The sequence below is a fragment of the Sciurus carolinensis genome, chromosome 15 (genome assembly GCF_902686445.1).
Source record: "Sciurus carolinensis chromosome 15, mSciCar1.2, whole genome shotgun sequence".
Taxonomy (NCBI): Eukaryota; Metazoa; Chordata; class Mammalia; order Rodentia; family Sciuridae; genus Sciurus; species Sciurus carolinensis.
The window spans coordinates 34,146,473-34,170,706 of record NC_062227.1 but is presented as its reverse complement, the minus strand read 5'-3'; the positions used below and the strand labels follow the sequence as shown (position 1 = coordinate 34,170,706).

General features: G+C 40.0%; 1 protein-coding gene across 1 annotated transcript in view; it reads right to left on the bottom strand.

The window, feature by feature from the left end:
- Positions 1 to 24,234, bottom strand: part of Lama3 (laminin subunit alpha 3) — a 263,204-nt gene that overhangs the window by 31,191 nt on the left and 207,779 nt on the right. The window contains 18 exon segments of the mRNA XM_047526418.1: positions 3,588 to 3,721; positions 4,135 to 4,254; positions 7,606 to 7,750; positions 8,530 to 8,663; positions 9,100 to 9,262; positions 9,412 to 9,563; positions 11,303 to 11,473; positions 15,186 to 15,328; positions 15,829 to 16,008; positions 16,094 to 16,210; positions 18,170 to 18,272; positions 19,102 to 19,243; positions 19,551 to 19,705; positions 20,389 to 20,505; positions 21,559 to 21,755; positions 22,835 to 23,002; positions 23,235 to 23,346; positions 23,454 to 23,564. Coding sequence (XP_047382374.1) covers positions 3,588 to 3,721; positions 4,135 to 4,254; positions 7,606 to 7,750; positions 8,530 to 8,663; positions 9,100 to 9,262; positions 9,412 to 9,563; positions 11,303 to 11,473; positions 15,186 to 15,328; positions 15,829 to 16,008; positions 16,094 to 16,210; positions 18,170 to 18,272; positions 19,102 to 19,243; positions 19,551 to 19,705; positions 20,389 to 20,505; positions 21,559 to 21,755; positions 22,835 to 23,002; positions 23,235 to 23,346; positions 23,454 to 23,564 — 2,564 coding nt within the window.

Below are 24,234 nucleotides of genomic sequence, written 5' to 3'. Positions count from 1 at the left end.
TCACATGAAGCATTAACACACAGGAACTGACTGAAACTGGCAAATATTTATATTTCTAAAACAAATGGTATACTAAGAAAAGCCAAAGATTTCATTATAGATCCCTGGGGCTGCTCACTTTTCTAAATGGAAAGGTGTCTGCATTCATTTTAAGCCAATTCATTATGAACAGTGGAGCTGCCTGGAACACGCCTCAAATTAAGTTTCATTAAAAGGAAAAGGAAGAAGCAAATTCTCACTGGTATTGCAGCATGTGCTTAATTGTTTTATAAAGATGACTTTTTGGCCCAGAAGAGGAGGAAAGTTCATTTTAATTCCTGGAGCGGGTCTCTTTATACATATTTTTATGTATTATGAAATTCTCTCCTGGACTATCTGAAGGCCTAAACATGTGTGTTTACTCCAGGATGCGGGGTCTGAACGCACCGGCTTAGGGGAAGGTGAATGCAGGGTACGTGTAGGTGTAGGTGTATTAAAGACTTCGACACTGGGGCACATGTGTATGCATGCAAACTCTGGGCCAATCTGTCCATAAAAGTGTATGGATCCATAGCTGCTGTAGGCAGATTTCAGAGAGCAACAAGAACAAAATATAATCCAAAACTCAGTGTTGAATACTTAGTAAACATTCAACAGACCCCTGATGGATTTTCACTTCTCAAGTTATTTTCATGTTTTATGACTACACTCAGTAATGCAATGGTATAAGTCCCCAGGAAAGAGTTCCTTGTTGGTGCTGGTATTAGCAGGGATGATCAGTTCTTCTCCTGGGAAGCAGATGGGAGCTACAGGCTGTGATTTCTGATTAGAATCTTAAACATTCCAAGATGTAGGTTCTCATTCCCAGAAGTTACATCACCGGAAGAGAGGGAGATGCAAAACATCCACAAAATCCCTTGAGCAAAGCTGCCTTACTGAGCCATGGTGCTAGCGTGCTTTGCCCCACAACAGGTTTGGACACTTGGATGGCCACAAAGGCCTTCCACATATGCCAGGCATCAAACACTGCCCTGCTTGGGGAGAGCTGTTTGGTGGCCTCTACAGAGCCTGGCTGTGGGTTATGGGTAGAAGTTCTCTGTGTTTATCCACCCCCAGGGACACGTGTTGGAAGGCAGTTTCAGGACTCACTAGACCAATGACCACCCTGGAGGGATGAGGCAACCCAGAAATTGCTGAATATTGCTTAGTATATTACTTTCAAAAGAGTAAAAGCCAGAGAAATCTTTTGACTTGCCTCTATTTCCTAAACGTCCCATTATCTTTTGATTTTGAAGGAAAACCAGAGTATGCTTGCCAGAAAAAAGAAGTAGCCCCTTGTTTGCAACATCCTAAGACAGATTACAAGGTGAATCCTACATGCGTATCTACACGTGTATGCATTTCTATATACGCATTTGTATTTTCTTAGTGGATAGAGATAAAAAGGTGAAGAAAGGTTGAGTGCTGACTTAACCCAAGGCCACACCACTCTTCCGTGTGGCAGAGTCTAAACTGGAACTGCTCCTCTGGACCTGTCTTCCACCCTAGTGGGCCTGGATTGGCTGGTGCGCAAGCCACTGACCAGGGACCTTCTGCTAGTAGTGCACAAATGCAAAACTCCCACCAATGGTTTCCTTACTTCTTGCCCTGGAGAATTCCTCCTGGTGCTGACTCTGGGCAGCGTGCCTGCCTCCATAATCTAAATGACCACCTGTCCCTGAACATCAGTTACCCTGGCTCCAGCCTATTTTCTCTCTGGAGGTGCAGGCCATTATTGCCATCTGCTTCTGTGCCTCTCCACCTGGCTGTGTCTCTGGCCTCTGAGCTCAGGCTGTTTCAGACTGAATGTGTTACCTGCTCTTCCTCTGGTGCCTCTATCCAACCATGTGTTCAACCAAAAGCCAAAAACCACTTGCCTCAGTCTTGACCACTTGCCTCCTTTACTAGCCAGCAGAGGCAACTCTTAGGGTTGCCCATTTGCCATCCTTTTGGGACCTGCTCCTTCTTCCTCAACTGCATTGGTATTCCCCATTCCCCTGGGTCAGGCCACCCTCATCTCTCACCTCTGCTGATACTTGTCTCTTCCAACTCCTCTGCCTGACCCTGCTCTTCCCCTTCCCTGATCCAATCTCTGCCCTGCACTAGAGTGAGTTACTGAAAACCCAAATGAGATCATGCCCTTTTTCTGTTGGTCTCTCCAGTGGCTCCTACCATGATTGGCAAGATCCCTGTGGTGTAGCCCTGAAGCCTGTGTGCACCCTGAGCCACACCTTACTGTAGTGATCATCTCACTTCCACTCTTCTTGAGATCTCTCCAACACCTGTCACATCCGTGATGCACGCTTGCATGGTGAACCAGTAAGCAGTAACCCTCAAATGTACTCAGAAGTGCTGACTACCTAAATTACCCTTCTTATTACATTTAGTTGAATAACATCAAGGTTACTGGTAATTCATAAATAGCTGTTCATGATCACATTGCTATTTAATATTACTATTCGATATTAATATCATCTCTTTGACTCAGTTTCTTCATTTGCAAAATTCAGGTGTTATATCCTGACCTGCAAGGTCCATCTAATTGAAAGACATTCACTCTTGAATGAATGTTGAGTGTTGAGCTTTCTGACTTTAAGAATTACAGCCTTAATTCTGTAATGAAGGCAGGAGGATCCCAAGTTCAAAGCCAGCCTCAGCAACTTAGTGAGGACCTAAACAACTTAGTGAGAACCTGTCTCAAAATAAAAAATAAAAAGGACTGGGGATATGGCTCAGTGTGGTTCAATTGAGTTGAACCCCAGGGTTCAATCTCTGGTATGAAAAAATAAATAAATAAAATCACATACAGGAAAAGACTTACCTAGTGTCAGATCTTGTATAAAAATAATCACAATCAAACATTGTGGGAGTACTCTTAGCTTTGTCATGAGGCTGTACAAAACCTGGGATATTTTCATCTTACACATTATTGTCAGTGATCTAAAAGCCTTTTTGTATGTTACAAACAAATTAACAGAATGTAAAAGTGATTTGTGAGTGCATCCTCAAAGTGGTGGATTTCAGATTAAGCTTTACAGTCTTTATGTAATGAATTTAATTCATCCATGTGTTCGTTTGCCCAAGGGTGAATCATGCACCTATTCCATGCTTGTAGCATGCATGGGGCCAGTAACACAGAGAACAAGACACTGGGTCTAGATTCTTCAAGAGATTCCCAAAGACAGCGACCTCAGCTTGCAGAGCTCGATACTGCTCGACAGACCCGGGCGACACCTGCTCTCTCCTTGCTGCCTCTACTGGCCAGGGATGCAGCCTCATTCCACTTTGAGGCACCGCTGTCAAAACAGTGGTGTTCTCTGTGGTTTCTCTCCTTCCAAGCATGACAGTGGGCACAACACAAAGTTTCCCTGATTCACTCCCTTTTGAATGGCCATTTTCATTATTCAGTATCTGCAATCTGTTCAGTACACTATTAGTACTGAAAAGTTAACTGTGGCCAGAATTAAACACGGTAGACTCGAGTTTTTGGTGGCATTCATTACCACTATGAGAGGCCATCTACTTTTAAAAAACCAAAACAAAACAAAAAACAAAACATATGATCTTACCTTTCCCTGATCGCAATTGGAATTCCTCCCAGATAATATGTGCTGAAATCAAACATTTTCCCTTCGATTCTAATGTTTTGATTATTCACATTTATCCGCGTAAGGTTTTGGGCTTTTCCAATTTTGATCAGAATCTGAAATAAATGAGATGAATCAGCAAGCAATGGGATAGAAAATAATTCTATTTACAGTGGCTCAGAGCCATTAAGTTTTTACTTGTCTTCCTTCAGATTCATTTATTCATTTATACACAGACTGCAGTAGCAGTTTGGGATAAAAAAAAATCTGACATAAAAATATTTTAATAGGAATGTTTTTATGTGAAATTAATCAGGGTTTATATATGCCATATATATAAATATATATGTATATATCACAGATTTCATGCCTAAATATTCACATTTTAAAAGGACATGACTCTAAGTAGATAAAACAAGTCAGTCTGGTAATAGAGGGGTTTGTGTTTTGTCTTTGTTTGTTGGCACTGAATAATTTTAAAGGTCTCTAGACATTTAAAAATTTACGTAAACAGACTCAAAGGGCATACCAAATGATCTCTTCCATTGTTGATGGTGTCCCTGATTCCTTTCTCTTTGGGTGGCTCTGAATTCAGTTTGTATCTCACCATGAGGTTGCCATCTTCTATATTTAGGGATATGAAGCGATCCTAGAATATGGAAATGATACAGATTACCAGGCGACCTGGGGTAAAGGAAAGTCAAGGCCCTGGAACTCAAGTTATTCTCAATCAAAAGCTGCTCTCAGCTCCAGCTGCCTCCAGAGTTAAAAGGGATAGCAGGATGGGTGGGATGGTTCACTGCTGTAGACCATGCTGAACATCACGTTCTGTGCCTGGTACTCAGGATGGACACACAGCATGGTAGCAATTATCATGACTTTGTTCCATGCCCATCCATAATCAGCAGACAGAACTGGAAACTGAAAGGATGAAGAACATTACAGCCATTTGAAAACACAAGTATTACCTTTCAGAAAGAAAAATCCCCAGAAAGTTTCCACCACCTGTTTTCTGATTTACTCCTATGTCTCAGTCACTTTGCTGCCTCATCCTCTCTATGCCCTATTTCAGTATCGGGGTCCCTCGGGGGTTCTGCATGGGACTCCTTCTTCCCCTCCCACCACTCCCTTTGCCTTGATGGTCACAGTTGCTCCTATGGTTCCAGCTCAACTGTACTCATGAAGCCCAGATGCTTCTCTCCAGCCTGGACCTGTCTTAGGGCCAGGTCTGTATGTCTGACCCCCTTGTTATTGTTGTTGTTTGCAAGACTAATGATACCTCAAATTCAAAATATCCTCAGAAGAATTTATGATCTACATGCCTTCCATATGCTGCCAAGCTTGTCTCTCTTTCCTTCATCCTGTACACATCTCTCTCTCTCTCTCTCTCTCTCTCTCTCTCTCTCTCTCTCACACACACACACACACACACACACACACACACACACGCACCATCTTGGTAAGCAAGCCATACACTTAAGACTCATTCCTGATCTTTCTCTCTGTTCAATCAAATCTTCTGAATTCTTCGTCCCCCTGGTCCCAGCCACAAGGTCTTTAGCTCAACTGCCTAGTAATAGCCTGCTGGTCTCCCCTTGTCCCTTCAAATCACTTCCACTCTCTAGCAAGAGCAGCCTTCTGAAAAATACCAGTGCAAGAACTTTACTTTCCTGTTTCCAGAACAGCCCTGATGCCCTGGAAGATGCTGTGGCTGACCACCTCTTCCCTTCATTCCTTAGCACTCCCTCTTGCTCTCCAAGACACAACCGCACAGGTTACCCTTCCATCCCTGGGTGCTCCTGGCCTTCTCACCTCCAGGCCTTCTTTGGGTCCCTACCCCTGCCAGATCTACATTGCCCTGTCCCCCAAATAACATTTTCAACTTGTCTTCTGGATCTTTGATGAAGCATCCTCTGCTTAAGAAAAGATGCCATCTGCTTCATTTTTCCTCTATGTGGTTCCTTGCAATTGTGGTAAATGAAGGACCTATTAATAGTATGCTTTGTGTGACACCAACCTCCCCTCTAGGGGGCAGGAACCATGTCTGTCTTGACCATTATTGCCTCTGTCAAGGATTAAGGCTTGCACTGAAAGCAGCTATTTCCTCTGTGGTCAGATAAACTGAGGAATTTCTGACTCAGAGCTTGAAGACTTTGCTCTTACACAGTACCCTAACAATAAAAAGGTTCCCTTTGAAGCCCAAGGCCAGAGTCTTCATCTGAAAAGAAAATTGGTCCTTCTCTGGATCTTAAAACTTTACCCTTGAGAGTTAGAGTTTATCAATTCACTAAAAAGAGTAACAGCAGCTTCCAGAGAGGAATGAGCCATCCTGCTTAATAGCAGCTCTGCATCATTTCTTACTCAATGGCATTATGTAAGTTTTTTTCTAACATAAATACTGTTACTGGTTCTTAGTCTTTAAGAAGTTCAAAATGTAATACAGTTTGAGCATCTGAACATGAAATTCTCCAAAACCTAAAAAAAAATTTTTTTGAGCATCAGTGTGATATCACAAGGCTGATGGCTTAGTGCACACAAATTTCATTTCATGCACAAAATTATTAAAAATATTGTATAAAGTTACCTTCAGGCTACATGTATAAGTATGTGAATTTCTTGTTTAAACTTGAGTCCCATCCCTGAGATATTTCATTCTGTACATGCAAATAATCTGAAGTCTGAAAAAAAAAATTCCCAAATCTGAAACACTGCTGGTCCCAAGCATTTTGAAAAAGAAATACTCAACCTCAAGAAAGAAGACCTTGTTTCAGAAAACAACTGCCTTGCACTGAAGACACTGGGCAACTTCTCACCTCTCAGCATCCTTCAGGCTGATTGGGACCTTCTCAAACCATCAGAACTGGCTCAGTCTCAGAATCTCCTTAAGGATCTAGATCAACCCCAGAGAGGAGAGCTGGGCCAGGTCTGTGTCCCCAGCCTGCAGATAGAAGGGACTGGTAAAACCCCAAACTCTTTATCAGCTCCACATTCTCAGACTAAAGAGTCTATGGTTTGATCCACATTTCTTCAGAAACACTATCTAGGAGAGCAACTACAGGAGCTCCTATTCCCAAGAGCAATCCACTAAAGGCCCAGGGTGGCTACACAGGCGCCAGACCAAACCCACCTACTCTCCCTGGACCAGCAGGTGGCACAGATGTCGCTTGTTGAGTGTGCCTTTGGCTTTCTCTAACAAAATGGATTTAAGTATTTTGTGCTTGTATAATTATATCAAAATGAATTCCATTGTCAGGAATAACTAAAAAGAACCAATGAAAAAGAAAGAATGGTACCCAGGAACCTCAGCTGCTTGAATGTTCCATGTCTTGAGAAGTCAAGAATCAGTCTGGTAAAGAGACACTCTACACAGCCTGGCAAGAGTCAGAGCAAGATGGAACAGCAGGAAGTCACGTCATCAGGATCTCAGAGACTCCCTGGGGATCTGCACTTGTTCTGACGCAGGATAAGTAGATCATTAGGTGAGCAGTAATTTTCAAAGAATAAAACCAAAGATGAAGCCAGGTTTAGTGGTGCACGACTGTAGTCTCAGCTACTTAGGAAACTGAGGCAGGAGGATCCCAAGTTCAAGGCCACCTCAGCAACTTAGGGAGACCCTGTCTCAAAAAAATCAAAAAGGTTTGGGGTTGTAGCTCAGGGGTAAACTGTTTGCCTAGCATGTGCAAAGGCTCTGGATTCAATCCCCTATGCTGCAAAAAAATAAAAAAATAAAAATTAAAAACTGACAGAGAGAATAGAAGGGAAAAAGGAGAGAATTCTTCCCCATCTTGCATTATGGTCTTAAGTTCCTGATTACTCATCCTCATCAAACCTCACCATTCCACTCTGCCCACAGCCAACTGAAAGAAACTATTGACCAAGAGAGAGGAGGCAGGCCAAGTTTGCTCATTGTTTTCCAGATCTACTTGGTTGTTTATAAACAACCTGAGAATTGCTACATAGAGTGGATATATTTAGTAGGATCTGGATGTTTATATATTACCTTGTTTTCTGCAAAGAACAGCAAACCTCTATCAACAGTGGTCTGGATGGTCTGTCCGAAGGTTGGGAAGGGAGCGTTTGGTTGAGTTGGAACCCGAGCATAGCCTGTACCTTCAAAATAGTTTTTGTCTGACTCTTCCTTCCTCCTGTCAACATCAATCATCACAAGTTAGAACACTGCAGCAAGGAAGGTGTCACTGTACAGGTGTGCTACTGATGTGAGATGCTGCCATCTGAGAAATGGGGCAAAGAACATGCAACCCAGGTGTCGGGATTTTTTGAAAGGAGAGGGAATGTAGTTAAAGTGTTAAAAGAGCCAGAATTTTCTCCTGGACATGATTTTATCTCCCATATCACAAAAGGTAGTATCCCTTTTGGAAATACCTGCTCAGAAGGAAGTAGCCTACCAGCTGAAACTCTTGAAATACAAAGAAAAAAAATCTTTTGAAATATAACCGTATTCTGAGTAATAAATGCTTGCTCTATTTCATTAGAACAGACCAAGTCCTTTTTATGGTAGGGAGGGTTCGAAGCTCAAAGCGGCAATATTCAAATAGGTTTAGCTCGCAATATACCTGCAAAGTCACCTACTTGGTGGATCACTATTTTTAAAAATTTAAAGTAAATATACAATTTTGTGTCTAAATCAGGTATCATTTTGTGGTAGGAGATGCCAAAAATTTAAGAAAGGTTAATTTAAAAAAAAATTGAGAAAACCATCAATCTAATGTTTTATACAAATTAGGAAAAGATTACCATTATGAGATTTTCAGGATGGACTGCCAGTGTTGCATGCATAATTTAAAATCTAATGACCCAAATCAAAGAACAACATCAACAGCTCCCTGGTCCACCCTTTCTTACATGTAAATGTAAAGCAGGTTACCCACCCAGTTACATAGACACGCTTCTAGATTTCATTTACCGTCTACAAGGCTCCACCTCAGTTGTGTTGAGATTGAATGTTTTTTTGAAGTTGTACAAACTCAGAACGTTTTCATTGAGGTCATCTAATTCAATACAACCTTTGTATGGAGGGTATCTTAGTCTACTGGGAAGCTGACAATGAAACAAAACAAAACAAAATCTTTCACTAATTGAGCAAAGGACAGTAATAAGGCTAACAAAAAAAAAAGTATAGGTCTACCACTTGTAACTGTCAACATCATGTAAAGGTTAAGAATGTGGACCCTGTAGTTTCATGACCAGGTTTTGCTTTTGAATAGTTGTATAACCTTGGACAAGGTATTAAACCTCTCTGTTTCAGTTTCCTCATCTATAAAAGGCTAATTTAAATGATGTTTATTTCAATTAATACACTTAAGCTTTGAAGAGTACACAGAGGAAGTATTCAATTAGTGTTAGGTAGTATCACTAGATGTGTTGAAGAACATAGTCAAATCTATTATAAGATAATTAATTAAAATAGAGATGAATCATTATACTATTTTAAAATTTAAATATTTTCATTCAGAGAAATAACATTTATACTTACTTTAAAATCAGGTGGATAACCTCCAACATAAAACACAACATTTTCAGGATCCAAATTAAGGAGTGTGTTGCTGCTTCCACTATCCATGTCATGGAATTGGGATGCTTTGGGTTTATTAGATGTGGCTTCTTTGGTATAATTAAGCCTTGCAAACTGATAAATTCTGTTTAAAATTAGATAATAAAGTTATAAGAAAAATTAGAGAATTCAAAGACAAAATATTAAAAATAGAGTTTGTCAACACATATAAATGGAAGAGTCTAGTGAAAGTCGGTCAGGTTCACAAAGATCAATATCAAATCCAATTTTTACCTCTGAAATTTCACCCGGTCCATAACAGCCTCCTGGGTCTCACTCTCGGTCAAGGTCTGATCCACCTGGAGTTCTGCCTCTCGTTCTCCCAGGTTGTACACACATGTGAGCTGGCCATCAACAACTGCCATGCCAATGTAGTCCTTAGAGGCCTGGGATATAAAGGCTACCTCAGAATTCTCCCAACACTTATGTTTTCTCAACTTTCCATCCCAAGAAGATCTCCAGAGTTTCATTTCACAAATTAATAGGTTTTACACATTAAGCCTTGGGCAGACAGGATAAAGGAGGTATATCCTCTTACAGACTAATTAATTAATAATGCCTGGGTTGTCTTTGCTCATGTTATAGTTATGCCTTCATCGCCATAATTCTTCCATTTGCTCACTCTCCAAATATTTCTTAGCACCTATCATAAAGGTTGACCAGATAAGGACTCAACCATCCATTAGATTTTAATCTGGTAATTGAGAGGCCATTTGTGTTCTCCCAGTACCATAGCACACTCCCTAACCTTTTGCCAGTTTCTTCTATGATACTTCTATCTTGCCATGTCAGTGAAGTATATATCTTTCTTCTCTGTTAAAATGTGAACATGTTGGGCTGGGGAGATAGCTCAGTTGGTAGAATGCTTGCCTTGCAAGTACAAGGCCCTGGGTTCAATCCCCAGCACTGACAAAAAAAAAAAAAAAATGTGAACATGTTGAGGGAAAAGTAAATTTTTAAAAATTGTGCTAAAACATACATAATATAAAATATTATAAAACCATTGTAACCATTTTAAAGGTACATTGGCATTTAGTACATTCAAGAAATAAAATTTTGATTATCATGAACACAAGGTGTGGCACATAATAAGTGCAGTCTCCCTCTGTTTTCACAGGGGATTGGTTCCAGGACCCCAAAAGATACCCAAATCTGCAAATTCTCAAGTCTCTTATACCAAATGGCATAGTATTTGCATATAACTTATGCACATCTTCCCACAGACATTAAATCATCTCTAGGTTACTTATAATACTTAATATAATATGAGTATTATATAATTAGCCCTTTAATTGTATTATAGAGGGAACAACAAGAAAAATATCTATACATGTTAGTCCAGATGCAATTTATTTTTCCATAGAAGTGGAACCCATGGATATGAAGGGCTGACTGCATATGGTGTAAATTTGTTGAAGGCATAAAGTAATGTGCATTTTGCCATAATGCAAAGCAAAAAGTCATATCATAAAGTGGCTACAATAAAGTACCAACATCTTGAAGCATGAAAGTGTAATTCATAGTACTGTGGATTTTAGACTCCCATACCAACCATTCAAAATTCCTACAATGGTAGTTGGTCAATGAATTTGGATGATAACGAGGTAGAGCACCTGCATTTCTTATTAGGCAAAAGAGGCTTTGTTTCACTTGCATTCTCATCCATGGATGGTGCCCACCCTGCAGACTTGGGGAAGGGTCTGTGGCTGGGCCTTCTGAAGAAGAGAACAGGGGTCACAGTAATGTGATAAGGAGCTAAGGTTGATTTCCACGATGCCTTGATATTGATGTCCTGGCAGTGTGGGGAGAGGATGTTGATTCTCCCACCTCAAGGGTGTATGTGCTCACACGTACACACACGTGTGCCCACATGCTGAGCCCATCAAGTGAGGCCACTTGATCCATCAGCAGCTAACAATCCATGATGGATAAGAGGTCTCAAGTGGGTGTTGCCACAGCAGGGAGGTGAGGTGAGGTGAGGGGTGGCCCTGGTGGGGTTTGTTGATGTCTTGGTGTGATTTCCAATGATGAGCTAATGGCAGGGATGTAGTCATGCCCCACATCTCAAAAATACACACCTCGCAAAGCATTCTGCTATAAAAACAAATGTACAAACAATACTTACATCTTTATTTCCCAGGTACATCACAAACATATTCTCGGTCCCCCCATTTTCTCTTGAGTCAGGTCTTTGGAGAAACAAAGAGAGAGATGTGTATCCTTTCAAATCTTCCAGGTCATTTGGGAGTCGGACTTCCACACCAGATTTACCATTGAACCTCATGGGGACCGCGACCTGTGAGGAATGATCAGATGTCAAATGTTCTACTGCAAAGACATTGGTGTGCTCAGAGAGATAGTAGGTGGCTTTATAGCTGTCTCTACCATCCATCAGTCCTTCCTGAACAGTTCTGATAAGAAACAGGGAGTATGAACATCTCCTGGAGCCAAGTTACAAACTCATGAAGCTGTTTGAAGAGCCAGGTAATAGCACATTCAAGCTCTCCCTGATACTAATATTAATAAGTAGTCATAATAGTAGTATTCCAACTCCAGATGGATTTTGTGCAGAAGTTAATGAATGGTTATTGTAAGTGTATGGAAACGCTTGGCATGGTGCCTGCCTATGGTAGACAAATAATACATCAAAAATATTTTTAAGTGCACTTTTTAAGGAATTGATTCTCATGAACATATTACATGTTATGGTTGCATTTATTACAGGCATTCAGTCTTTAAAAATGCATGCATTAAGGCTGTAAAATAGTGCTTCTTAGAATCTCTGTGGTGAAGGACCTTATTTTTTCCCCTCCAATTGGGCATGGACCAATACTTTTGTAAAATACATTGAAATGAAATGACTAGAAAAATGAAGTGAAGAAGTATTCAAAGCCCACTGATCACATGTTTCCATGTTGAGGCAATTCAAATGATTAAAAGCTCCTGGAGACTTCCTCTCAATTTTATATTCAGATTTAACAAACTGTTAACAAAAGTTGTCTGACTGGTGCTGCTCTGGGGAGCAAGATTGGGTAGCACTGATCTAAAGTACAATAAGTATTCTCCAAGTAATTGAAAGAAAATAATCCTGCACTACTTACACCAACTCTGCATTTTATCTATCAAGCCTTTGAATATTTATTGAGGATCTGATGTATGCAAGGCCTCACATCCAGGGGCTGAGCGATGGGTGAACTGGGACTCCCCTCACCCACAAGTATGAGCTCACTCTAACCTTTCTCTTCTACTCACCCTCTGCCCTCCAGGAGACCTAACCACTTCCCCAAGTCTCTTCCTGGCATACCTCTCTGCTTGTGTCACCTGGAAAACTCCTCCTCATCCTTTTTGATTTTTTTTTTAATTGGGAAGATATTTCATGTGTTAAAAAAAAAGGTGGAGGTGGAGTACAGAAAATATACCTGTATTTGCATCACCATCTTAAGAAGTGAAACATAACTGTTCCTCTCTCTCCCTTCTCAGAGGTCATGGCTACTCTGAATTTGGATTTTCATACAAATTTTCATGCATGTTTTAACATTTTTTACATATACATCATTTATCTGCTCCCTCTAACTAGTCTTATTTTTCATGTGTTAAATATTTTTGTGCAAATGGTATCTGTCTATACACATTCTTCACAACTTGCTTTCTTTTCTGGGTACTAGGTTTGTAGATTTATCTGTGCTAATAATGCATGACTCCAGCTTATTCACATTTACTATTATAAACTTTCAGCTTTTTTCAAAAAAATTATCATGGAAAACTATTGCAATGAACTATGAACTTTTTTTTTTGTTTGGTACCAAGGATTGAACTCAGGGGCTAGTGGCCACTGAGCTGCATCCCCAGCCCTATTTTTTGTATTTTATTTAGAGACAGCGTCTTGCTGAGTTGCTTAGCACCTCTCTTTTGCTGAAGCTGGGTTTGAACTCCTGAACCTCCTGCCTCAGCCTCCCGAGCTGCTGGGATTATAGTCTGTACCACTGCACCTGGTGCAATGAACATTCTTATACTTATCTGTTGGTGCTATTCACTAGTACTACTCTGAGCCCTTTCAGGTAGAATTGGTAGTTTCTAAGACATAGACACAGCTCTATCCAGTTTCTTAGCAAAGTCTAAGAAACAACTTATAGTGGTTGGTGGGCAGGACAATGGCTGAGTTATTTCTGTGTCCTCATACCCAAGGGAGTACCAGTGCACATCAGGTATTCAAAAGCTGTCTTACTTTTTTAAATATTATTTTCCACTAATGCAGCTTACTATTTTCCAGGAACTGTTCTACATTAGCTCATTTAACTCAATCTCTTGAGGTTGGTACAATTATTAACCCTACTCTACAGATGAAGAAACTGAGGTACAGAAAGGTGAAGTGACTTGCTCAAGGTCTCATGGTTCATAAGTGACGAAGCAAGAATTAAACCAAGATAATCTGGCTTGGTTAACCAGCTCTTAACCACTGTGCTATAATACATTTCAAATCTTGTTAAAATAATGAGAGAATCAACTCAGAAGGAAAAAAAGCTACATGCACATTCTTTTTCATTTGGTTTTTGCAAGGCATGTAGAAGGATTAAAGAGGATAGTTTCTTCAAAACTTTGTCTTGTGTTCTTTGTTTTTTGCTAAAGGTTTTATATTAAGAATACTTATCTTTTCTGAAAGAAAGAGTAGGTGTTGAAAAAAAAAAAAGTAAAATTGAGACTAGCCACGGTGCCTCCACAGCAGAGGTATTCTGCATTGGCCTTTCTTCCCAAAAATCTGGAAAGGGGCTGGTTAGGATTGTATTTAAAAATATAAGAACTTGTATTGAAATATACAAGGACTTGTATTGAAATATAAGGACTTTCTTTACAATAATTCCCTCTTCCCTAAGGCCTTGTTTTCCAAGGTTTCAGTTACTCACCATCAAAATTTTTTTGTGTGATCTAAAATCATTAAATGGAAATTCCAGAAATAACTAATTCATAGGTTTCACAGTGTATACCATTCGGAGTAGAGTAATAAAATCTTGTGTTATCACATTCCATTATGCCCAGAAAGTGAATTATTTTTTTGTCCAGAGTATCCATACTGTATATACCTGCCCGATACCCACTTAGTAGCTGTCTTGGTTATCAGATGGACTGTAATGGTATCCAAGTAACCCTTATGTAGAAGTCTAATGCTATATCACAATACCTACATTACTAACCTCACTTTATCTCATTATGTAAGCACTGTATTATCTCACATCATCATAAGAAAAAAGGTGAATACAGTACAATAAGCTATTTTGAGAGGAAAAAGACCATATTCACATAATTTTATTATATTGTTATAATGGTTCTACTTTATAATTAGTTATTGCTATTCATCTCTTACTGTGCCTATTTATAAATGAAACTTTATCATAGGTATCAATAAGTAGGAAAAAACAGTCTCAGGCATCCTGGGGGTGGGAGGCTCTTGAAATGTATCTTCCATGGTAAAAGAGGATCACTAGATGTTGTTTTAGGATGATATAATCATAAAAGAGGAATGTCAGGGATTCAAGCAAATAATGTAAGGTGAAAATAAGAAAGGCTGACCAATCAGTGCTTTGGTGATGGAAAACTATTATAATCCTATATCCTCCATCCTCAACAAAGATAGATTCTCCACTTTCAAATTACAAGACAGTAGGTTCTGTGCAGTATCATACTGTCATGTTCTGACTATTGAACCCTCACCTAAACTGGCAATAATAGTTTAACAAGTTGAGTCTAGAAGAAAATCCTTCCTGTCTGCATAATAAACTCAATGGAAAGAAACTGCTTCAGGTCCCTGGTAGTGGAAAATGTAGGGGATGAAGGTCATATGCACTTTTGCACATAAGAGGAGGAAATCAACCTTTGTATTTCAATCTCCCAAAGAATTAGGGTGAGAAAAACAATCAATTCTCAAATAAAATGACACCTTTCTTTCTTGATGAGTGTGGTAGCTAACATATGGAAGAATTAGCCTTGGCTAGGACAAAGAGGGAACACCACACCTTATTTGCAGCATCTCTGGCCTGCTGAATTAGTTCTCGAATTCGGTCCACATTGTCAGAGATGTTTCCCAGGGGCAACAGTTGTTGGTTGATACTTTCTATCTTGCTCAAAAGATCTGGCAGTTTCTTAGTTAATTTCTTTACTGTTGGTGAGATGAGAACACAGAAATTTTAAATTGTGCATTGATTAAGTTAAATACAGATGATCTTATTGACAATGTTTGGGAAGGGGCAAGTTTAGGCCCCAAATGTTGAATAGGATGGATCGTAGTCAGATGATCCCTTTCCCAATGCATCATAGATTTTATTCTGCAATATAGATATAATATCCTTTTCCTTGCTCACTCTAAGAAAAAAAAATTTGTTTTCTGATCCTCAATATCAATCATAATTAAATGCCTCATGATTCAGGAACTGACAAGTATAAAGAAAGAAAATCATAGCACTGTCAATGGATTTAAAAAAAAAAAAGACCTGCCTGGTCTTTCTAATAGACTATCTACACTATTTGAATGTACAATGTCAACCTATTTTCAAATATTTTAATTTAAGGTCAGACTTTACCAGGAAAGGATGGAGATGTACCAACACCCATAACAATGGAGAAAATGGCTAATACACCTGACCCAAGAAGGCCTGATACCTGAGTTATCTGCATCGCTCAGAGCCTGGTCGAAGTCTGCACTCTGTGTGCTCCCGTAAGTATCCTTAATTCTTTCCAAGTCTGTCTGAATGGGGCTGAGCCCATCCAGAACCTCACTTGTGATGTCGTCGGCCTTTCTGACCATGCCCTTTGCACCGCTGATCAGACCAGCGATATCACCTAAAGCACACACAAATAGGGAGGTGTAAGAATCTAAAACATGTAACAAAAGAAACTGAGTACAGTGGTCCAAGCAGATGATGACCTCTCTGTATCCCACGAAGGTCACTGCGGACAGTAGTGAGGTTGGTGTCTATCAGTTCTTTCTGAACTGTCACAACATTCAGGGTTTGCTGTAGGTTGTTGAGAGCCGGATTGATTTCTAAAAGAAAAGAAACAACAAGAGGCACTTACTCTATGAACTGATCCTCCATTGATATTTGTGGCCTCTGAGATAGTCAGCATCAGGAGGACACTGGGCAGACCTGTGTCTTGGGGTTCATTCCAAAGATGCCCACTGCACGTGTCTAGACCGACAACTCTGGGGCCCTCTGGTTATAGATGCCACAAACATATCAGAGCCTTGTGGTGACAGACTCCTTAGAAATGCATGAAGAAGGGAGAAGCTGAGTAACTTAGGGGAGGGCTGAACTACTCCACTGGGACCAGAAGACTCTGCTTCGTGAAGGCAGTGTCTGTTTGATTCCATGCTATGTCCCAGCACAGAGGGCAGTGTCTGGCACTAGTCGGAGGTTCATATTAGTACATATTTGTTGAATGAGTGAATGTATGAATGAACAAATGAATAATGCAGAAAGAACGCTCTTCAGTGAGAGGACAAGAAAGGCTTTTTTTTTTTTTTTTTGAGAGAGAGCCTCATCTAAAGAACACAAAGTAGACATTGTTTGGTTCTGTTCATTTCTAATCTGACACATTTAAAGAATTCCATGAAAGGAAAGGCACTAATAGACCCTCCTATCTCATAATATCACTGTCTTCGGGTCATAGAAAGTGTCCAGCTAAAGTGCTTTAAAATCATACTGACAATATGTGACTTACATGATGATTCTGGGACTGCCTTTTTTTTTTTTTTTTTTTTTTTTTTTTTTTTTTTAGCAATGCAGTTAGTAGCATTCAAACCTACTTAAAACACTGATCCTGGACTGGGGACATAGCCCAGTAGTAAAATGCATGCTTAGCATGTGTGACAACCTGGGTTTAATCTCCAGCACTGCAAAAAGCAAACACACCACACCACACCAAACACACCACACCAATCTTACCTCTAAGCTCAAAGAGAGCAGATGTCTTACCATGAAATTTTAATTCTTAAAAACTGCTAGGCAAATGCATGTATATTAGTACATATTCTTTCTGTACTATATTTTTCATGATTTCATTTTTTAAAATAGTCTTAAAAAATCAATTGACAAAGGCATTGCCTGATCCATCTTAAAGAACAAAGAAGTTGAGTGAGGACTGTGGGCTCGGATTTCTACCTAGACTGGATGCCCACAAGAGATCAGAGGAAATCAAAAGACAGTATTTTTAGAAGACAAATTAAAATAATTTAATTCTTTTAAAACAAAATTAAATAAAATAAGTGAAAAATTTCCAAAGATAAAATTTATGCTTAAAAACTTTTCATGTTTCAGAGAAGTAGTGATTTCTTGGTACTTTTGATTGCTAAGATTTTAGAAACTCAGAAATTATGAAGCAATGGCCAGGCATGAGACTCTTCCTCAAAATAAAAACATTTTAAAAAGTAAAAATTGTTTTAAAGGGATGCAGTTGTAGCTCAGTAGTAGAGTACCCCTGGATTCAATCTCCAGTACCACAAGAAAGAAAGAAAGAAAGAAAGAAAGAAAGAAAGAAAGAAAGAAAGAAAGAAAGAAAGAAAGAAAGAAAGAAAGAAAGAAAGAAGAAAGGAAGGAAGGAAGGAAGGAAGGAAGAAAAGAAAGAAAAGAAAAGAAAAGAAAAGAAAGAAACTTGAAAGCAATTGCATTAATAACCTGGAATGAATGATCTTGATATGTGGGTTCCCAATGCTATGATCACTAAGTGGATTAAATTAACAGTCTCTCCTCAAGGTCAGGTTTAAAGAGGTTTATCACCACAAGACTTCTTTATGATTATGAGACTGTAGTCAATTTCATAGATGATGGATGGGGGATATTTAGAGTTATTGGGTTGATGCATGATATTGAAAAATAAATCGCAAATTCAAAAAGTATCTGACACTGAAATTCAGAAAGAACATTTGTTTCCAGAGCTGCCCCTCCTGGTCCCACAGGTCATCTTAAAGCCCCTGACTATCCCTGCCACCCCCAGTTCCCAATACCTTGCTGTAGCTCCTTCTGCGTTAACTTGGCTTTTTGTAGCAGTTTATCACTGTCAGAACTCAGGGTCTTAGCTTTTCTTGGAAGATCTTCCTTTATCACTGTCTGCAAGCAAAGTATTTATCAGCCTTAACCATATGCTCCACCTTAGACAATATAAAGGGAGACTTTCACCATAGTCTTAGAGCTCTTTAATCTTTAAAAGATAAAGTCTTAAGGGGAGAAGGGACTTAGGAGTACACTGTTCCCTAAATAAGAGATGGTTAGGATTCTAGGTAGACATCCCCAGCTCAGGGAGGTGGATTCATTTCTGGTGACATACTGGCAGGTTGTGAGAAACCTGTCTCAGTTGCTCACTGTAATTTGTACAATACCCCTTCTAATGATCAAAGGGAGAATTTAACTCAGGCTTTCACACTTTGGGATATAAATCTTCAACTTGCCATGAAGGTCTCTTCTCCTAACTCTGATATTCAATATTTTAGTCCTTTGTTTTCCTATTATAGAAATATTTTATGGTGCATGTTAGATCCCACAAAACTCCACAGACATACCCAGATGTAAAAACAAATGACTGGTAGAAAACAGTGGCCAAATTGTTTACAAAAGTCTCTTTTTGGTAAATGCTAATTAATACTTAATCACAGCATAAAAGCATACCTGGTAAGAAGGGGAATATACTATTTGTTTATCTTCACAATCAATAATGGGTGTAATTTCTATCTGGATTTACAAATAGTTTTAATCTGCACCACAGACATCAAATAGTCAAATAAATAGAGAAATGATCCTTGAATAGAGTGAGTTTAAGTCTATTCTATCCAACAATTCTGATTTGCAATAATGCTTTTTAATTTTCCTCCACACTCAGAGAGAAAGAGAATAAGAACAAATCCAGATCAAATCTAGAAAAGCTGCTGGCACAGGTGCCCACCTGGAGGGCTGACTCAGATGCACTGGTGGCCTTGTTGGCCGCATCCTCCGCTGCGTTGATGGCATTGAGGATGTTCTCATAGGCAGTGGCAGCGTCCACAGCGCGGCGCACCAGCTCATCCGCACTGGCATTTCTTTTGATCCTGCAAAAGTGTTAAGTGGGTTAGGTTCTCTAACAGGTTTGCCTTTAGGGCTGCCATCCCCCCAAGTCTTCCCCTTTCTTTTATCAAGGGGACACCAGATGTAGTGGCCCCTGCAACTCTATCCCCAGATCATGGCTGGGAATCCCCTCCCCATTGCAAATCTTGGTTTTGACATGGGCCATGGGTCCTGGATGAGGCTTCAGTCAGAACCCTACTCTCTGTCCTATTCTGGACCCCTAGCTAACAATAAAGGCCCTCACTTGGCACTTAAGCAGCCCCTGGGGTTTGGATCTCTCCATCCACTTACTCTTCCAACTGCTTGGCCAACTCTTGCAAAGACTGTGCATGTTTTTCTGCCTCCACCACCAGGGATGTTTTGCTGGCAGATCTGGAGAGTTCTCTCACTTTGTCACTTAGTTCCTGTCTTCTTCCATTTAAAGTAGAAACTAATTTTTCATATTCCTATTTTTCCAAGTAAATAAAGACAGTACAATTCAAGCAAAGAACCTATATGCCATTTTCTCAAACTCTGTTATAAATAATGTTTCCAATAAGAAATTATATTTTCTAAGCCCATTTACCACACCAATTGATCCTCGGTTACTTCAGCTAGCAGCATTGACAATAATATCCTTCCAAGTGTTACCATCATCTTGAGCATTTTACTTCTGGTGGGTACCCTCTTTAGTAAGTTTATAAAAGTACAACATCATCATCAAGGTGAAGTTCTACTAAACCAAAGGACTTTTATGACATGGAAATAACTGTTATAAAAGATACTTTCAAAATGCCCATTAGGTTGCTAAGAAATTTTGTCCATCTTTTGTCAAGTCTTAAATGCATTTTGTTAATAAAGATATGCTTGATATTTAAGAAACAGCATTGCAATTTTTGCTGTTGTTATCATAAAAGTGGCTTGCTCCTTGCAGACAAATTAGGTAAAACAGATGGACTTTGAGAAGATATATCGTTTGTACCCCTGCCCCAAGGGAGAAACACTGATAACATTTGGAATATTTGCTTCCACCTAAAAGATACACATTCTAAGAAAAAATAATAATAACAGGTCAGCCCTTCTCATAGTCCCCTGGCGATATAATTTAAATGTTTCTAGATTTTTCTAAAGAATAAGCAGTCTCCTCCACCTTCTGTTTTTTGTCCATCAGCTGCAATACAGTGTTGGTCTGAAGCAAGGAAGAGTCTGCAGTAGTCAGGTACTTCGTGAAATCACTCTTCAGGGAATCAATTTCATTCACTTGACTCTGGAGAGGATAAAAGGACATCAGCCTGAGCTCTATGAGACATCGTCAGAAGACACAAATGGATTTATTGGACAACAGCATATAAGCAATTCAGAGTCAGCATGTTTTCTTGAAACTGAGGTTGGCCAAGGCAACTACAAAGTGACGGGACGTGGGTTCTCTCTGAGTTTCAATATGTTGCCATAGGTTCCTCTCTGCTAATGAAACAAGTGCTACCACTGTCAAAGATTTCCACCCCGGGTCAACTCAACCTGTGAGGTGAAAATATTACTACCTTCTGGTTTGGGGAACAAAATGAGAGATTTTAACTCAGTAAATTAGGACCAACCAGTACGTTGTCTGCCAGTCCCAGTGAAAAGGCAACAGGCACTTGAATGAGAGATGACACAGGACCTGAGTAGGCCAGACTAGAAGGCAGCCCAGGGTCAAACAGTCTTGCCCAGGCGCAGTGATTCAGACAGAGGAGGGGAGGCGGTGGGAGCTGAGTATGTGGCCACCCCCAAGGCCTCACTTTGGAGGTCAGTCTGATGTTGTTTGACTCTATATTTTGGTTGTTGTTTGGTGTACAAAGCTCACTATCAAAAAATGCAAGCTATGAAATCTTGAGCTCTAAATTCTGTCACTGTAGCTTCTGTTTGCAGCCTGTGCTTGACTTATATCCTATGAAGCTTGGAATGGTTTACATGCCTTTGTTGGTGATTATGATGTTTACCTATCTGACACAACATGTCTTTGGAAACAAAATATACTTTATTAACTCAAACATGATTAACTTCCCATCTTGGCATCATTATTCCTCCAACACTCTTTCAGCCAGGGATGGTGTTGAGGTAGCTTGAGGCTTTGCCTGTGATTGAAGTCCAGAATCTTTTCTGGTAGCTGAGGAGTGGAAATGACTGGTTTTGTATTTAATGCCTAGTTCCTGCTTGACCAGGCAGGGTCTGAGGTGATATAACCAGCCAGGCCCCTGGCTGTGCCACTTGATTAATACAAAGATCCTGCTCCCTTGTCTCTACCATGATGAAAGCCTGCAGTTCCCAACTGTGAGCTCACCTTGATGGTTCCCAAAGTTCGCTCATTGTTTTGGTTGAGGTCAGTGGCTTGCTTCGTCTGGGCAGTTGCCTCCTGTAGAGCAGTACGTAGGTCATGGAGTTTGGCTTCGTAATCACTTAAAGAATCCCGTATATTCTTCACAAGTCCATTGTTCTCCACCTGGTGGGTTTTCAGCCAGCTCCTTATCCGGTTCAACACTGTAATACATCACTTTATGTTTCCCACTTGAGAGATGAGCATACTGAAGCTAGGTTATAAAGACTGCAGAAGGAGAACTGAACTCCTGTTCATTTCATGGGTCTCCTTGAACTTTGTGGGGGAAGGGGAAAGAAAGGAAGCTAACATTTATGAGGCCTATTATGTGAATTGCATGCATTGCATGCATTGCTTCTTAAGCTTCCATGATAACACATGATTATTGTTCTTATGTTACCAATAAGGAAATGGAGCCCCTAGAAGTTAGGGGGTCAACCCAAGGTTACAAGACCAGTCAGACTTAGGACTTGAACTAGAGTGTCAAGAGTATAAAGTGCAAGCTTCATTCACTGCTAAAATTGCCATCTTATAGTTAAAAACCAAGACTAAGATTTGGATAATACACATGCTACAAGAAAACTGCTACAGTCTGTATATTAACCACAGATGACTCACTTTACTAGAGAATAAATATCCATTCTTGAAAAAATATGTGCCGAGTTAATAGCTCTCCGTTTTGAGGCATTTTCCCTAGACAAAACTGTTTGATAGATTCAGTTAATTTCAAGGCTGTCCTTTTCTCTTGCTTTTGATATAATAGTGCTAATATGAATTTGTGATTTAACAATTTGTTAGTAAGGTGGCCATCAAGAATGATATGGTGGGGTGTGGCTGAAGGATGTGGGTCTTCGGGGGTATGCAATTTGTCCATCATGAGCGGAGTCTCCTTTTGCTTCTTGGTGGCCATGCCTGACCTGTTTTCCTCCACCACACTCTTCTGCCATGATGTCCTGCCTCACTTGGGCCCAGAGTAATGGAGTCTATGGACTAAGACCTCTGAAACCACAAGCCCCAAATAAACTTTTCCCCCTCTAAAGTTGTTCTTGTCAGGTCTTTTGGTTACAGTGACATAAAAGTTGACTAAAACAGTCTCCCCATTTCCATCATGTGATACTCTTAACAGTCATACTGAAACGAGACCTTCCACCTGTAACCAGGAGCTCTATCTAAACTGTATTTTGCACATTGTATTTCAAACCAGTTAGAAGGGACTGGATGCAAGAATCTGGCAAGTCCTTACAGAGCTGGGCCTCTCTTTTTTCAGCTTCTGCCTCTCTCAGGTGCTTTCCAAAGTTTCGGTTCTGCAGTTCCCTCATCATGCGTTGGGCTTCTGCCAACTCTCTGGAGAAGTTGCCCAAAGGCAAATGGTTTCCTTCTCCACCTGTCCCAGAGATCTGTTTGAAGAGAACTGGAAAATATCGAGTAGCTTATTAAACTGGGAATTTTGGGCTCCAGGAGATTATTTTTAAAAAAAAATAAAAAAGGCAGACACTTTCATGGAAGTTTCCTATTAATTCTTTTTTATGCCACTGTAGGATCTTTTTCAGAAATGTTGAACTCTCAAAAGGAAGTTCTTTCAGTGTCTAACAAAGATTATGTAACAAAAAACACAGTTAGTTGAGTCAAATGATTTTTCTTACTGTGCACATTCCGGATGACATTTTTAATCTTTGTGTTCAGTTCTTCTGCCCTTTGGATGGTCCAGTCAACATTGTTATATAATGTTTGTGCTTTCCTGGAATTTACCTGAGCCTGTATGAAAAATAAATTAGTTAGCAACAAATTAAATTGATGGGGAAAGAAAAAATATCTAAAAGAGGGGGGCGGGAATGCCTAAAATAATTGGTTTAATGCATTACCTTTTCTTGCAAAGTTTCAAATTCACGATTCAAGTTACTCAGTTCTTTTTCCAGGGCATCCATTTTTGATCCGTGATTTGAAATAGCAGAACGGTAGTTGAACAACTGATTCTGAAAGTAACACACCAAGCTAGTCTCACTTTGGAGGAGAAATTTAGACTAAGTCCTATCAACCCAGTGAATGTGGTCGCGAAGACACTCATTTTATCAGAACAATGCCAGTTCTATGGAAAAATAATGTGGTTCTTTGAAATAGATTACATGAAAACATCTATCTTCTGACGTCAACCATGACATGACTCTGAAGTAAAGTAGCTTTGCCAGTCAGCTTCCCATCAGGCTAACGAATACTGGAGATGACCAACTTATAAAGAGGGAAGTGTTCATCTTGCCTCACAGTTTTAGAGGTTTTCAGTCCACGTAGCCCCACTGCTTTGGGCCTGTGGTGAGGCAGCGCATCACGGTGGAAACACAGGGGGCACGAAACTGCTCACCTCACAGCTACACAGGGAGTAAGAGAGGAAGAAGATGGAGCTAGAGTCCCACTGACCCTTTCAGGGCAAGTCCCCAGAGTCATGAAGACCTCCCACTAGACCACCTCTTAAAGTTTCTATCACCTCCCAAGAGCACCACTTCAGGGAACAAGTCTTCAACACATAGGCCTTTGGGGACATTTAAGATCTAAGCTATAGCAGTAGCAAATTAAAAAACATGGAGACAACAGGCACTTGACTTCAATGAATGATGTAACCTTATAGAAATTAGGGTAATACTGCTAACC